Source organism: Helicoverpa armigera, chromosome 8 (genome assembly GCF_030705265.1).
Source record: "Helicoverpa armigera isolate CAAS_96S chromosome 8, ASM3070526v1, whole genome shotgun sequence".
In the NCBI taxonomy this organism is placed as follows: Eukaryota; Metazoa; Arthropoda; class Insecta; order Lepidoptera; family Noctuidae; genus Helicoverpa; species Helicoverpa armigera.
The window spans coordinates 3805819-3823270 of NC_087127.1; the positions used below are offsets into that span (position 1 = coordinate 3805819).

Consider the following 17452-nt stretch of genomic DNA (forward strand, 5'->3'; position numbering starts at 1 on the left):
AGGGTGGCCAAACGCATCTTCTTTTCTGAACTCCAGAACGGCAGACGGAAACAAGGTGGCCAGTTCTTACGCTTCAAGGATGATCAGAAAAGACACATGAAAAGGTGCAACATTGATCCTCAGAACTGGGAGACAAAAGCCATTTGCCGCCCTGAATGGAGAGGCCCACTTAAAATGCGATCAAAGATTTCGAACAGCAAAGGAAATCCGCACTGGATGCGAAGCGTGATGCTCTTAAGGCTAAAACACCAGTAGCCATTCATTATAACTGTGGACGGTATCCTAACGTGCAGCCAATGCTCGCGCACGTTTACACATAAAATAGGGTACTGCAGCCATCAAAGGGCGCATAGAAGAGCTGATCATCCTAGTTCTCTCAATGATAACTGAAAGCAGTCACCATAGCCGAAATCGGCAGGGAAGTATATATCATTCAGTTACAAAGACTTGCTATAAAACGTGTTTTCGCTAAATGTACTATTATTTTTTTGAAAACATTTATTCCCAACTCTGATCTCATGGAGATGGTGTCCGACTATCACCACTGTGTGGACTGTGCGAACTATCGTACCCGGCCCAGGTTTAAGCCATGGTCTGGGGCGAGAAGAAATGGGATGAAAAAGAATGAGGCGGCGGAACGATTGAAAATTCCCACTGCGGTAAGAAACCACAGGAGCCGATTCCCAGCCACCATAGGCGTGGGCGATGAGTTTTGAGTGGGTCGTCGACCATCCGGCTCCTAGGAGACCCGTGTCTAACATGCCCATGTCAGCGATGCGCGTTATTTCACGCGCCCCTTTAGGTGATTCTGCAAACCCCAGTGAGGCCCACCAGAGCCAAAGCCTAACACTCCCTCACGCTGCACCCAATGCTGCACTGCTCAATGCACAAAAGACTGCATTCTCTAATGAAAAGTCAAACTAATGGCTGAGAATAACGTAACTTTCCAGGATGCCATGCAACGTGTTGCACATACCCTGGCCTTTGGGAGCTTGGTAATCCTTTTCTCCACCTTCACAAAAACACATAGGAAGTGGTGAAGGGGTTTTGGGGGCTGTCTTTTGTTTTTACTGAATTATCAGCCTAATTTGAATAATCGTTTTTAGTTTTTTTCACTTGAGTTTTGTATAGTAATGAATTGGACGTCTTCAGAACGTATTTACCAAATCTTAGTGGTCATCCTGCACACCCGCTTCTCTAACTATATTTGCAGGATCAACAAGATTGTTTTAGTTTGTTATATTAACTACGCTACTATAGCCCACTGTCGAAGAAACTTTTTACATCAATTCTGGAGAAGCTACATAATTATTAGCCTGTACACAGGCTTATGTTTGCTGGCTGCACCAAGAAGTGACAAATTGCGAGCGCACATTTTGAAAAAAAACTGCAGGCTTCAAGTACGAACACAAACATGAATTCTCACAGATATTGGCCTGTTCGTGAACTAATTCAAACAATTCGGTGGAATCCCAACTTAACATACACTCAGCGGCACGGAATCTGGCCCAAGCACATTTTGGCCTTATAACCATTATTTAAATGAAAAATCAGAATTTTTATTTTAAAACTGTTTAATTTACTCATTTTCCAATAGAAAATGACTAACAGACAACAGAATTATGAGGATTTTCATTAAGTTTAATTGAGTTAGAAAACAGAGTCCTTTACCGCAATAATCACCATAAACTTTTAAATTCAACATTTTTAACAAATCAGAAAGTTATCGAATTTTAATAATGGATGTTTCTTCCTCTTGATCTGATGAATGCTTGCATACGATCTGGCATGCTCTGGATCGTGTTTTTTATCTCCACCTGGGAGATCTCCTCCCAGGCAGCTACCAGCGCGGTTTTCAGTTCACTGAAAGTCCGTGGTGGGTTACGACTTGCTCGGACTTGTCTTTTAAGCATGTTCCAGACATGTTCTACAGGATTCATGGCTGGGTTTCTTGCAGGCCAGTCCAATTTTTGAATACCGACCTCGAACAAGTAATCGGTTACTCAAAGAGCTGCGTGAGGTCGAGCATTGTCCTGCATTATACGAAATTCTTCACTTCCTGTGAATCCCTGACAGGGTAAAACATGATTTAGAAGAATCTCTTCAATATACCGCACTGTTGTCAGACGACTTTCGACAACCAATAATTCAGTACGGGCTTCTGAACTTCCGCCTCGACAAACCAAGATGGACCCACCATGAAAACCGACTGTTTGCTTGGTAGTGGTGGGAAGAAACCATTGTCCGCGCTTTCCCCATCCACGTTCACGGCCGTCTGGAGCTCTTAGGACAACTCTGCATTCATCGATCCATAAAATTTTACTCCATTAGTCATGCGTCCAATTTGCATGTTCTCTTGCAAACCTAAGTCTGGCTACGCGATGGTGCGGGAGGAGTTCCGGGCCTCGAGTTGGTCTTTGAGCACGCAGATCCTGTTCCTCCATCCTTCTTCTTATTGTGCACTTACGGACATTGACTTCTCTTGCTGTTTGCAAAGGCTGGTGTATCTCTAACGCAGTGAGAAACCGATTTTTCATTATTGCACGTACGATAAATCGGTCGTCGTGCGCCGACGAACACCTTACACCCCACTTTCTGGTCTTCTTGTGTAAAGGCCAGTCAGGTCATGCATTTTCTATGCATATTTTTCACTTATACGCGGTGCACTTAAAGTTTCAACCATCTTCCACTGCGTACGCCCTTGACGTCTTAACAACACTACTTGAGCAACTTGAGCTGCAGTAAGGGTAATTTTCAGATCAAATTGTGAAAAAAGAGAAACAAAAAGCGATCATAATCATTAATTTTTTTTGGAACGTGCTTAGTACTGCGGCAATTTCTATCTGAATTTAAACTTAACTTTCTGCTTTGTGTTCCAATAACGGAATCTGCTTCTAGTGTTATAAAAGTTAAACAGACACACATTTTTCTGTATTTTAATTAACAAATACGAAAGGACAGACAATATGTTATATGAAATTAGAATTTACAACAGCTATCTGGGCTGATATCTACTTGTGTTTCTTTGGGCCAAATTCCGTGCCGCTGAGTGTAGAAAGAAGAATTCTCTGACTGTGGCGGCATATTGGGCTGACAAAGTGTAGTCTCACTATAAGACATGTCATCGACACAAAAGAAGAAGAATAGAAAGAAGAAAGAAAGAAAGTGAATGAGTGCACAGAAAATCCTCAAGTGTTTCCCCCTGTAGTGAAACTATGCGCCTGCCTGATGACTATGTCATCTTCCGCCCAGCTATTCCCCAATTATGTGGTTGTTGGCTTCCAGTCAAACCGAATCTGTTTGAGTACCAATAGTTTATTTGGAGTGACTACCTACATGATCTCGTCAATCCAGTGAACTGGACACCACGTTATCCATGGTATGACTGTTTGACAGACTTTCTGGCTTCTGATAAGATGCAGTTACTGCAGAAAATGTACAAATGACAGCTTTATCAGACCTTTGTATCCTGTGAGAATTACTTACGCCCCATACTTACGTAATCATTTTCCAAATCGGTTGACTAGGTCCAGAGATTTCCACAACGTCACAAACTTTACTTCGTTCATTTAAATATAAAGGTCACACATGAGAGACGACGGCAGATAGAAGAGTATGGAAGGAGAAAACATATTAACGCCCCTTAATAAAATTGGGATAAGGGCAGGGGGATGATGATGATGATAAATGGCCACACATAATTATACCGGATAAATAGTATTTTGACAATTCTATATTGCCCACGCAGACGAAGTCGCGGGCAACAGCTAGTACCTACATGTAAATAAAAGTAATAATTTGTAAATACGAAATAATTATTAATTATTGTAATTATTTCTAGTTATTATTAAAATATCTCACATCTAAGTGTGGCTTGAGATTGCACGGGCCGAAGCCAAGTGCATTTAGGTGGCTTGAACAAAATTAAGAATTTAAAAATTTGCGTGTTAATCTGCATGTATTTAGAATAACTGCCTTTTGGAGTAGAAATAGGTAGATGGGCTGATTTTTAATGAACTAAGACTGTTGTGTAACGTTTTTGGGATGACTCCTGTACTGGATAGTATGATGGGGATAGTTTTGGTGTGTGTGATATTCCACTGTGTTTTGAGCTCTATGGATAAATCTGTGTACTTAGCTATTTTCTCGGTGTGTGTGCTAGTGAGATTATATATGTTGCATATAGCTATGTCTATAATGTACACAAATTTATTTTGTTTATCTACCATAGTTATGTCTGGTCTATTGTTATAGATGGTTTTATCAGTGATTATAGTCCTATCCCAGTACAATTTCAATTTATCGTTTTCTAATACTGCTTGTGGTTTGTATTTGTAGTAGGGTACTTTATCTGTTATAAGCTTTGTTTGGATTGCTAGTGATTGATGGATTATTGCAGCTACTTGGTCATGGCGGTGTTTGTAGTCAGTTTGGGCTATGGCTCTACACGCACCCGTGATGTGCTGGATGGTCTCGGACGCGCCATGACATCGCCTGCAGGAGTCGTTGTAGTTGGGTCGGCGGATTATGTACTTCTGGTAGTTGGCTGTGTCAATAACCTGGTCTTGAATGGCGATCATAAATCCCTCCATCTTCTCAGGGAAGAGTTCCCCTCGCTGCAGCCACGCGTTCGATGCTTTCATATCGACATGAGGTTGCTGCAAGTCGAGGCGATGTCTTCCGTGAAGGGACTAACGCTCCCAAGCTGCTATTTTGTCTGCTTTGCTGGTGATATGTTCATTGGTTTGTGGGTCAGTGCTGTGTAAATTAAGTGGAGTAATTTTCTTGTCGGTTTGTGTGATTATTTTATGAAGAGGTGATTGAAGGGCTTTCTGTACGAAAAACTTTCTTAGGCTAGTTATTTGCTTGTTATGTAAGTTTTCTATGTCTATAAGACCGCGGCCCCCTTCTTCTCGCGGCAGCGTGAGTCTTTGGACACAGGATCGTGGATGGTGCTTTCTATTCGATGTTAGGGAAGTATTTATAGACGCTGTAGTTTAGTGAGATAATTTTTGGACCAATTTATAATGCCGAAAGAGTAGGTTAATAGGGGAATAGCAAATGAATTTATGGATTTTATCAAATTACGCGACGTCAGTTGAGATTTTATTAGCATGTTGAGTCTATGTTTGTATTTAGTAATTATTTTATTTTTTGTATGTTTTTGGTTAATTTGGTGTGATTGCTCAAAGCCTAGGTATTTGTAGGTGTCGTTTTGTGATAGGGATCTATAGCTTGGCAAGAGTCTAATACGTATGGGTTTCTATCAACATCCTTTCCATTTCGTAAAGTGAATGTTTTACATTTGTCAATACTAATAAAAAAAGTTTGAGTGAGATCTGCTAGTGAGTGAAGTCCTGATATAGTATTGCTGTACAGTTTAATATCGTCCATAAACATTAAGTGAGTCAGTTTAAAGCTATCCTGTGTTTCATTATTTTTTATTTTAAGACCGCTGTCGGAGTTCAAAAGGTTAGATAGGGGGTTTAAAGCTAAGCAAAACCAAAGGGGGCTTAAAGCGTCTCCTTGGTAAATTCCTCGTTTTATGGGTATCGGATCCGTTTCTATTGATTTTCCTACTTTAAGTTTAGTATTCCAATGTTTCATGGACTGAGTCAAAAAATTAATTATTTCGGGATGAATTTTGTAGTGTTTTAATATGTACAGCAGCCAACTATGGGGAACAGAATCAAAAGCTTTTTGATAATCTATATACATGGTGCAGATATTGTTTTTTGAATTAACATTATGCTTCATGGCTATGGCGTCTATTGTTAATTGCTCTTTACACCCCTGGCTATGTTTACGACACCCTTTTTGTTCTTCCGCTAGAATATTGTTCTGTACGGTGTGTTTATATATAATTTCTGCAATACCAAATATAGCCAAATTTAAAACGGTGCCATCTAAATTATTTTTTGAACATTATGTCAAAAATGATGACTTTAGTGGAACAATTAATTATCATTTAAAGTTACAGATGGAGTTCATATCAGGATTTTTTCATAAACATAGTTTAGCTTATCTTCCACTAATGTGGTGGCCTTAAAACAAATTACTTTGAGTGAGTAGTATTAAGTAGACCTTAATTATTTTTTCTGATGCAAAATATGTAAACTTAATCCTAGAAGAAATGAGGATCTGTCCCTCGCAAGCGCTGCTAAGCGTGAGGTAGGTAGGTAATGTAGGATTCTGTAGCTTTAAGAACAAGCCCAGATACAAAGTGCAGATAAGAAATGGGAGCTTTCTCGATTTAATACCATACACACGTAAAATGCTTTATGCGTCTGAAAACGCACAAATTGCGCGTCGCATACCAGAGACATGCTTACTTTCAACTTCTGATCGCAAATACACTGGTCACGATTACGAACAGTCTCAGTAAGACCCGAGCCAAGTCTAAAAACATATAAAAAATACGCGCTCGCGTCGCGCACGCGCTGCTCTCCTTGACGTTTAACTGCTAAGGCGTTTAGCGGGCGGTGGGGATAGTGGGCGAAGGGGTAAGAACGCAACTCGAGTGCCGCGTGCTCGCCGCGAGCGCGTCGCTTGCATTCTTCACACATGCCGCAGGGCAGCAAAACGCGACGTTTACGCAGCACGCTCGCGACGCCCGCGCTACTCACGACTCACACGCCCGAGGATCGCGCACGCCTAATGTGGGGTCAGCCTTACCATAGTGAGTAAGTGCACAGAAAATCCCCGTCATACAAGTGTTTCTCCCCAGTAGTGAAACTATCCTACCCTATGCGCCTGCTGATGATGATGACTCATTTTATCATCCATCCAGCTATTCCCCAACTATGTTGGTGTTGCCTTCCAGTCACCGAATCTGTTTGAGTACCAATATTTTGCTTGGAGCGACTACCTATCTACCTATCTTCAATCCAGTCTCACTACACAAGACGATATCCATGGTGAAACTGACAGACTTTCTGGCTTCTGATTAGTCGCAGCAGCTGCACAAAATGTACAAATGACAGCTTTGTCAGACTCAAAGCATATAGACATAGATTATAACTGTTTCCTGTGAAAATTACTTACGCACCATACGTAATAATTTTCCAAATTGGCTGACTAGATCCAGAGATATTCACAACGTCACAAACTTTACTTCTTTTGTTTAGATAAATGGTCACATCCACAACACAACCTTGATCAATGAATCTATGCGACTGCTAAGTGCGAATCCTAATTATACTGTCACGTGAAAGAATGCACCTACGTGATAAGTAGTATTTTGACTATTCTATATTGCCTACGCAGACAAAGTTGCGGGCAACAGCTAGTGTATACCTATATGATGAAAAAAACAGCAGAATGTATACAACCTCACAAATACTGCAGCACATATAATAACTTTTATTTTACTATTCATTACAGATGTTTATCTTCAAGACCATCAGCCATCGCTCCCGTCAACCAGCCAAATAGCAATTGCTTCAGAATCACAGGTTAAAGGTTAGTAAGACAAATTAAAATAGATGCTTACCTATTGAATTATAGTGCACATAAAATCATTGCTTTGTTTGCAACATAAAAAAAGTATTTCTGACTCTTATCAATGTTTCAGGTGGCAAGCCCGTTATTTTGAATGATGTCAATCAATACAAGAATGGCTACTTCCCAACTTAAATCAGCAAGTCATGTCCAAATAGGTATGACGGGACTCTATTTTAAATTGTAATTTATGTATGTTTTTTTAGTAAATCAATTGTAATCATATTCTATGTATTTTCAGGCAAACCAACGACAGAAATGTCGAGCAAAACTCGCAGATGTATTAAAAATTACATAAAACGTGCAAAAAAGAGTATACGTGATACAAGCGGTCAAAGACTGCAAAGTGCACAAAACCTCATCACAGACACAAACCTTATGAAAGATTTTGAAAAACTTGGCAACAGCGCCAAAACATTTTTGGTAATGCAACTTAAACTTGCTGGAAAGAATAAAATGGCGAGACGATTCTCTGTAAATGAAAAATTAATTGTCCTCACCTTATGGAAGCACAGTCCAAAAGGGTATAAATTGTTGGAAAATATGTTTGCCTTACCCAATAAGAGGACACTTCAAAGGCTTTCCGAAAACATTGAATTTGAGTGTGGTATAAATGATAAGATCTTTGATCACATTAAGGAAGTATCCCGGGGGTGGGATATAAAGAAGAAATTATGTACATTGGTGTTTGATGAAGTTGCTCTCACCCCACGACTCATATACAATGAAAGGAAGGACAAAATCAATGGCTTTGTAGAGATAGCAGAGGAACGAAAGCAGAAACTGGCTGATCATGCTTTGGTATTTATGATACGTGGAATATGCTCTTCATGGAGACAGAGCATTGCATATTATTTTATCTCTGGAACAATATCAACAGCAGAATTACAAAAAAAATTAAAACTAATTATTCCTCGCATTCGTGATTCAGGTCTAGTTCCTCTTGCTATACTCTGTGATCAAGGATCAACATTTCGGTCATGTTTTAAAGCATTAAAAGAAGAGTCTGCACGACTCAGAAGCACAAAAGAAAGTGTGATATAAATGAAAGTCCTTGATCTTGGGTTACTTGAGTTTTATTTCACAACACACAATTATAATAGTTCACTGCACCACAGTTACATAGTCGAAAATACAAAGGATATAGAAAAATGACAGATGACAGATCATAGCGGAAGTTATTATATTAGTGACATACTAATTAGTAATACTAATTAGTGATGTTACAACATCCCCCCTGTTAAGTTTAAATTAACCCTTGACAAACAATAGACTTAAGACTATGGACTGACTTGACAAAAATTGACTTTATTATACATAGTTATGATAGACAAAGGTTTTTACTTAATTATGACTTAATTTAGATTACAATTATATACTTAATCTATTTCTTCTATTAGCCTACGAGAAGGCTTTACAAATCGACCTGAACGTGTGACAATTTGACTACTTGAGGATTGAGAAGAGTTCTTGAGGTCCAGCCTTCTGACTGTCACCATCCTCTCTCCCCTGCGACGATGACGACGACGACGACGAGTTGGATAGCATAGGAGAGTACTTAAGCCTTAAGTGAATTCTATTTCTCCTATACCTAACTCCATTGACATCCTCAATGACATATGACCTATTATTTTCCAGCCTTTGCTTGACAATGGCATGTTCCCAATTATAATTTGGTTTTCTTTTAAAGTAGACATGATCATTAGGATACAACAATGACAAAGGCTTAGAATTTCTATTATAATATTTTGACTTATTGACATTATTCTTGTTTACACATTCTTTGTAATCTTTAAATTTTAAAACCTTTGGTTTTAATTTTTTATATGACTTTGGAACATTATCTCTTAAATTCCTAGACATTAACAGTTGTGCTGGGGATGGTAAATTATTTTTAGGTGTATTTCTATATTGTAATAAGGCTATATAAGGATCAGACGAATTTTCTTTACATTTTTTCAACATATTTTTTACAATTTTGACTGAACTTTCTGCTTGACCATTTGACTGTGCATGATATGGGCTAGTAATAATATGTTCTATGTCCCATTCATGTAAAAAATTCTTGAATTCTAAAGATTGGAAAGGAGGTCCACCGTCAGACACTAATGACAAAGGTATACCATGACGGGCAAAAATAGACTTTAAATGTGTAATTACATTTTTGGCTGTACTATTTTTATTTAACAAAGCTATCTCTATGTATTTAGAGTAATAATCTGTAACAATTAAATAAGAAAGGTTATCAATATACATTAAATCAATACCAACTTGTTGCCATGGATATTTATTAATCTCAAAATTTTGTAATGGTTCTTTTTGGTTACAAGGTTTGAATTTTGCACATATAAGACATTGTTCTACTAAATTTTGATATCAACTGACATGTTTGGCCAATATAAAGAATCTCTAGCTAATTTAAGACATTTGTTTATACCTTGGTGACCTTCATGAATTTTATCCAACATTTCCTTATACATAGACTGTGGTACTATCAATTTTGAACCTTTGAACAACAAATCTTTTACGACATGAATTTCAGCTTGTATATTCCAATATGGTTTGACTAATTGACTGACTTTACTTTTACTTTTTGGCCAACCTTCATAATAATATTTCTTTAACAATTGCAAACTTTCATCTTTATTAGTATGTTGTGACAATTTTGTGCTGTAATCTTTAGTGACTGCTAAATTTGAATACATTAAATTGACATGACAAGTTATTTCTGACTCATTTTCTGGTATATAATAATCTTTTAAGGCAGCTCTAGACAAGGTATCAGATATAAACATTTGTTTACCTGGGACATGTATGACTTTCAAGTCATACTTTTGTAAAGTTAACATCATTCGCTGTAACCTAGCTGGTACATCATGTAATGGTTTATCAAATAAGTAGACTAATGGTTTATGATCTGTATGAACTGTGACTCTATGACCATATACATACTGATGAAATTTTTCACAACCAAATTGAATTGCAAGCAATTCTTTCTCAATTTGAGCATACCTAGACTGAGTTGTGGTTAATGTTTTTGAACTATAAGCAATGGGTTTATTATTATGTAAAATGACTGCTCCCAATGCTGACTTAGACGAATCTACTGACAAGACTAATGGAATATTGGGGTTATAGTGAGCTAAAACCGGTGACTTTGTAATTTCATCTATTAAACTCTTAAGACATTTATTATGATTTTCATCCCAAGACCAGACTGCATCTTTTTTCAAAAGATTTCTTAAAATTTGAGTTTTTTCTGACAAATTGCTAATAAAGGGACCTAAATAATTGATCATACCTAATATTCTTTGCAATTCTTTGACATTTTGTGGTGTAGGCATATTGACAATTGCTTTTACTTTTTCTTGGTCAACCCTTGCACCATCTTTACTAAAGACATAACCTAAAAATCGGTAAAAAAACTTTTAAGTTAAACGGTTTTATCTTATGTGCACTGAAAACTAGAAAATAAAAAAATAAATACTTACCTGTCAACCTACGAAGGTGGTCCCGGTAATATTAGACTAAAATAAAAACGTGGGGCCCATTAACTATTGCTGTAGTACTCTCTTCTAGAGGTATAATAGGTGTGGATTACATCGACTTACTATAATCGTAACTGGAGATTTTGACAATCAATAATCAGCCGTAGCTCATGATCTACCAAAGTATAAAGATATGCTTTGCCATAGATAGGATTTCACAGGGGCCCCACGTTTTTATTTTAGTCTAATATGACCGGGACCACCTACGTAGGTTGACAGGTAAGTATTTATTTTTTTATTTTCTAGTTTTCAGTGCACATAAGATAAAACCGTTTAACTTAAAAGTTTTTTTACCGATTTTTTATTTTCTAGTTTTTAGTATTTAATGAAAATGCCTACCGAATATTCCTCATTCTATCTAATTCATTTAGTGCATCATTATTACACGGTCTCTTACCTGACAATTTATTACAATCTAATTCCTCAATACATAGCCCTTCCAGATACTTTTTTTTTAACGACCCCAAAAATCATCACATAACCTCTCCTGCTGTGGGTCAGCAGCGGTGAGGGAGTGCCAGACTCTTGACTAAGAACCGTTTTGTTCCGTCGTAGGCCTTTATGTACCAGGGCCGCGGTAACTCTTTCGAACAATCTCGCAGCCCAGGCAGGCCTTGGCCCTGTTGGGCCCCGCTGGAGTTACTGACAGTTTTCTACTTGTGAAGCCCTTTCATTTGATACCCATATTGGTGGGATTGATAAAAAATTGTTATCAGCCATTTGGTAGCGGCGGCCATCTTAGATTTCAATTTTGCATAGTAAATTGTATTCTACTTGTTGAGACCCATCAACATGGGTATCAAATGAACCTAAGTTATCCGCCATTTTGTAGAGGCCGCCATCTTGGATTTTAATTTTATATAGTACATTGTATTCTACTGGTTGAGAACTTTCATTTGATATCCATATTGATGGGATTGATAAAACCTACGTTATCCGCCATTTTGTAGCGGCCGCCATCTTGGATTTCAATTTTTTATAGTACATTGTATTCTGCTTGTTGAGCCCTTTCATTTGATACCCATATTGATGGGATTGATAAAACCTACGTTATCCGCCATCTTAGATTTCAATTTTGCATAGTAAATTGTATTCTACTTGTTGAGACCTTTCATTTGATACCCATGTTGATGGGATTTATAAAACCTAAGTTATCCGCCATTTTGTAGAGGCCGCCATCTTGGATTTTAATTTTATATAGTACATTGTATTCTACTGGTTGAGAACTTTCATTTGATACCCATATTAATGGGATTGATAAAACCTACGTTATCCGCCATTTTGTAGCGGCCGCCATCTTGGATTTCAATTTTTTATAGTATATTGTATTCTGCTTGTTGAGCCCTTTCATTTGATACCCATATTGATGGCATTGATAAAATCTGCGTTATCCGCCATTTTGTGCCGGCGGCCATATTGGATTTACAATGTTATTGATATTACTATATTGTATTGTCATCGGAATTGAAGGTGTGTACCAAATTTCAGATCAATCTGACAACAGGAAGATACTTAAATTTGAATTACTAAATTTGACCCAAGAAAGAATAAAACAAACAGGGTGAGCTAAATAAAACCGTTTAAAAAACAGACTTCAGAAACTAGAAATTTACATTTGGACTTGTTAAATTTTAAATTAACTTGACGAGCTCTTTGCATTACTTTATGTAATCTCTCATTATGTATAGACTCACTTGGACCATAGACTAGAATGTCATCGATGAATATCAAGACTCCTTCTAAATCACCAAACAAATTCATCATAACTCTTTGAAATATTTCTGATGATGCATTTATGCCAAAAGGTAATCTCAAATATTTATATCTGCCAAATGGTGTTTGAAAGGTACATAAATTAGAACTATATTCATCTAATCTTAACATCCAAAAACCTGAAAATGCATCTAAATGAGAAAAACAAGCAGCTCCTACTAATTGAGATCTTATCTCATCAATTGACTTTATTGGATAAATTTCCCTTATGATATTCTTATTCAAATTTCTAGGATCTAAACAAATTCGTAACTGACCTGAACTTTTGACCGTAATTACTATGCTATTCACCCATTCTGTAGGCTTAGTGACTTTTTCAATGACTTGCATGCTCTCCATGCGATCCAACTCCTCGCGTAGCTTTCCAAGCATCGCAAATGGTACTCTCCTGGGAGGATCCACGCATGGTACTGCATCAGGTTTGAGTTTCAGGTGACAGACAGGAGGTAGACAGCCAAGACCCTGAAAAACATCATTATATTGTGTTAGAATTTGTTGACAAAAATTTTGTTTAGATACTGAAAAAACTCTTTCAATTATTCCTAACCTTTCACAAGTAGGAAGACCTAGGACATTGGGACATACTAAATTTGCGACTATGAACACTATATTTTCACTGACAGTGTTATTATTTAATATTAAATTGCATTTAATATTGACTTTTCCCATAATGGGTATTGACTTGCCACAAAATCCTGTGACATTTATGTGACATTTGACTTTGTTGACGTTTTAAAGAAACAAAAGTTTGTTTTGACATTATGTTAAGATCAGCTCCTGAATCAATGATACAATCATCGATATATATGTACTACGTACTAGATAGAACGTTCCGAACAAAAAGCTTACCACACTGAACTGCACTGCAGACTATGCAGTGCCCAAAATGGCAAATCAGAGCGATTTTGACACCTGCGTCAGATGGATGTCTATGAAACGACAATTATAAAATAGAAAATACATATCAAGGTATAAACTTACACATATAAACTATTCGAGAGTCAAGTTAGTAAAATTACACGCTGTTCATGCTATTACAACGCTTGTATATCATACTTTTCATTTATAATTCAATTTTACAAATATGCATTAATTTGTTCCCGCCCGCCATCTTAAATTATGGATTAAGAAAATCGTACAGAAACAGATGTGCCCTAAAACTGGCAGTAGGTAAAATATCAATGAAAACAGACTTCACTTTGTCATGGTATGTTCTTACTTTCAAGAAAAAATAATTAAATTCGCGAAAATTTGTGATAGCCCTCTTAAGAAAAAAAACATCGTAATTAATATTAAAAACTCTAAAAAAAAGTTCCTGGTTTTAATATATTACATGATTTTGCATTCAATTAGATATAAATAAACTTTTTGATATATTACATGATTTTGAATTCACTTAGATATAAACTTTTTGAGTAATGAAAAATGTAGGCAAAATACGAGCGACACTTCAGCAATTAACATCAATGAGGATGACTACATGTCACAATACGTCAACGAGATGTCATCAGACGACATAAGCGGGTAAATTATTTGTATGGATGTTCTTGTCTATCGCTAGAATATATGTCAATGGATACAATTAAATTGTGAATGACCTACTTTAACATTTATGTTCCAAGACTGTTTACTATTGTTAATGTTATGTTTATGTTTTGACTCGACTGTATTGACTTGACTAAATGATGATGTGACTTGTTGACTGTGATATGGTGATGTGACTGTTGTGATTGTGTGAGGTGATTCCTCAGACATGTGTCTGTACTCATCATTGAGATACACACTTTGACTATCACAACTTTTATTTGAATTATGACAATATGACTTGAGAATTGATTTCTCTGACTGGTGACTGCTTTCATCACCGAGGTACTTTTCAGACCTCTCAGACATGACATTATCACCATTATCATCTTTGAAATATGACTTGAGAATTAATTTCTCATACTGACAATATGAGTCTCGGTGAGATCTCTCAGGAATGACACCAATGTCATCACCGGAATCATTCCCTGACTGTGACTGACTATGTATGTATGTAAATTGTGGTGGTGGAGACTGTGTGCTTGCTGACTTGACATGTTTATAGTGACTGTTATATGACTTTAAATGACAATTAGACTTATGACTTTGACTGGAGCTATGACTATTCAAAATTCCAACAAAATAATCTTGATTATTATTATGACTATGACTTGAATTAAACGACTCTAAATGACTGATATTTTTATTTTTGAAGCAATATTTAGCAAAATGACCAAATGATTTACATGACCTGCATTTGACTCCTTGCGCTGGGCACTTGTAGCGGTGAGATTGCCCACAGCGGCTACACGTCCTCGAGCGCCTTTCAGGGTTGGGAGACTTCCCTGCGCCAGAACCCTGCTGACCGACTGGTGAAGCTCGCTGTCGACGATCCCCTCGACTACGGCTCCTCCGACGTACATTTTCTGACTTTTCAACGTTGGAACTACTGACAATTTTTTCAGCATCCTGCTGTGCGACGATCAGTGTTCTTGCCAGTTCTCGCATCTTCTGATATGTCAGATCAGGTTCCTGGAGTAGTCTCTGACGTACATGTGCTAAATCCATATGCAGATTTGCAATGAAAATATCCCTGATAAGCGATTCCCTGAGTGTTCCAAATTCACAATCTTGGCTTTTGTTCTCCAGATCTGCTAGGAATCCTTCGATCGACTCGGATTTCTGTTGCTTTCTGGTGAAGAACATGTGACGGCACATGGTTATGTTCCTTCTGGGCTCAAAAAAATTCTGAAATTTGGACTTGACTTCGGCAAGCGTGGTCTTCTCAATGGTGAGGTTGAAAGTATTGAATATATTTAAGCCCTTTTCACCTATGAGATGCAACAAGATAGCTATCTTGCGCTTTTCGGGTGCCTTATCCAAACCCGTGGCCAACAGATACAGCTCCAACTGCTGCCACCAGCGTTTCCACGCCTCCGCATTATTATTTGTGGAATCTGACGAAATTTGCAGTGATTTTAGGCCTTGGACGCCATTATGGTCGCCCACGCCGCATGGCTCGGAACTCGACTGGTCCATTTTCGCGACCGACTGTCTTCCAGACTTCGACTTTTTTGACTTGAGTTCTTCTTGACTTCTGACACCATGTAATATAAATGAAAGTCCTTGATCTTGGGTTACTTGAGTTTTATTTCACAACACACAATTATAATAGTTCACTGCACCACAGTTACATGTTACATAGTCGAAAATACAAAGCATATCAAAGAGTAAAGTAATATATTCCCTATATATTACTTTACTCTTTGATACAAAGGATATAGAAAAATGACAGATGACAGATCATAGCGGAAGTTATTATATTAGTGACATACTAATTAGTAATACTAATTAGTGATGTTACAACAGAAAGATATTGAGGTATGCATCAAAAGTTCCATCTTACACTATTTATGCATTGATTTAAAAAATAAAATAATAATAATAAAATTGCGAACTTCGTATCGTTCAAACCTTCCCTGGACCTCTACAAACATTTTAAAACCAAAATCAGCTCAATCAGCCCAGCCGTTCTCGAGTTTTAATCAGACTAACGAACTACAATTCATTTTTATTTATTTGTTTCAGATAATACCGTTCATAGGTGGATGTGATTTGTTTTTATTTTTTGACCCTCCACATTTATTAAAAGGGATAAGGAACAATTTTGTTGAAAAGGATATAATATACCATAACAAACGAGCAACTTGGAAGGACATTATGTATATTTATGATATAGATAACAGATCAGGGCACACAAGCGCATTACCAAGATTGACGGCAGAACATGTTGACCCAAAAAAAAAAAAAAAATGAAGGTGAAGGCAGCTGGCCAAGTTATGAGTGCTCGCACTGCAGCAATGTTGGAGTAGGTATACACTTTCTGTTCGTAAGTATAAATTCCTTCCTTATATTGAGTATCCACACATTCCACACCATCATCTGCCTAGCATTTTTCCCAACTATGTATGTTGGGTCCGCAACTTAGAAAAGTTTCATTCACATTTACCTGACCTTTTTTTTTTCCGACGTTAAAAATCATCAAATGACCCCTCCCGCTGTGGGTTAGCAGCGGTGAGGGAGTGTCAGACTCTTACTGACTAAAAACCGTCGTGTTCCGTCATAGGCCTTTAATGTACCAGGGCCGCGGTATCTCTTTCGAACAACCCGCAGCCCCGGCAGGCCTTGGCCCTGCTGGGCCCCGCTGGGGTTGCTGACATCTCTTTGAGGAGCGCGTGGAACAACGCGCGCCGTCGACACGGGTCTGTCGTCTAAGTAGACAGAGGGACGATGAGCCACCCGAACTCACCGCCCACAGACCCACGCCTACGGTGGCCGGGAGTCATCTCGCGACACCCGGCGCCCATGGTGTCTACCTGGTCCAGCGCGGCGGCCGGGATGAGAGGTGCGAACTCTCTGGTGTTCCGCCTCCTCCTTCTCGAGCATGACCGCTTCGCAGAAGGAGGCGACGGCATCCCATTCCCTCTCGCCCCGGACCATGGCCTGAACCAGGGCCGGACGCGAGAGGTCGCCGCCGCTCAAAGCCTCGACGAGGACCCGGCGGTGCCCTTCCCATGCGGGGCACACCTGGATTGTGTGGTCCACCG

At 38.2% G+C, this 17452-nt stretch overlaps 1 protein-coding gene and 1 long non-coding RNA gene across 2 annotated transcripts; one reads left to right on the top strand and one right to left on the bottom strand.

Moving 5' to 3' along the window:
• The first annotated feature begins 7313 nt into the window (after window positions 1–7313).
• On the top strand, window positions 7314–7869 carry LOC135117191 (uncharacterized). Its single transcript, XR_010276691.1, has 3 exons — window positions 7314–7461; window positions 7574–7658; window positions 7742–7869. It is a non-coding gene; the product is annotated as an uncharacterized LOC135117191 (long non-coding RNA).
• A 689-nt stretch (window positions 7870–8558) lies between these two features.
• On the bottom strand, window positions 8559–16157 carry LOC110374139 (uncharacterized). The gene is made up of 2 exons (XM_064035751.1): window positions 13369–16157; window positions 8559–13283 (listed from the first exon to the last, which is right to left on the bottom strand). The coding sequence occupies exon 1, from the start codon at window positions 15882–15884 to the stop codon at window positions 14391–14393; it is 1494 nt and encodes a 497-aa protein (XP_063891821.1). The 5' UTR covers window positions 15885–16157; the 3' UTR covers window positions 8559–13283; window positions 13369–14390.
• Between the last annotated feature and the right edge of the window lie 1295 nt (window positions 16158–17452).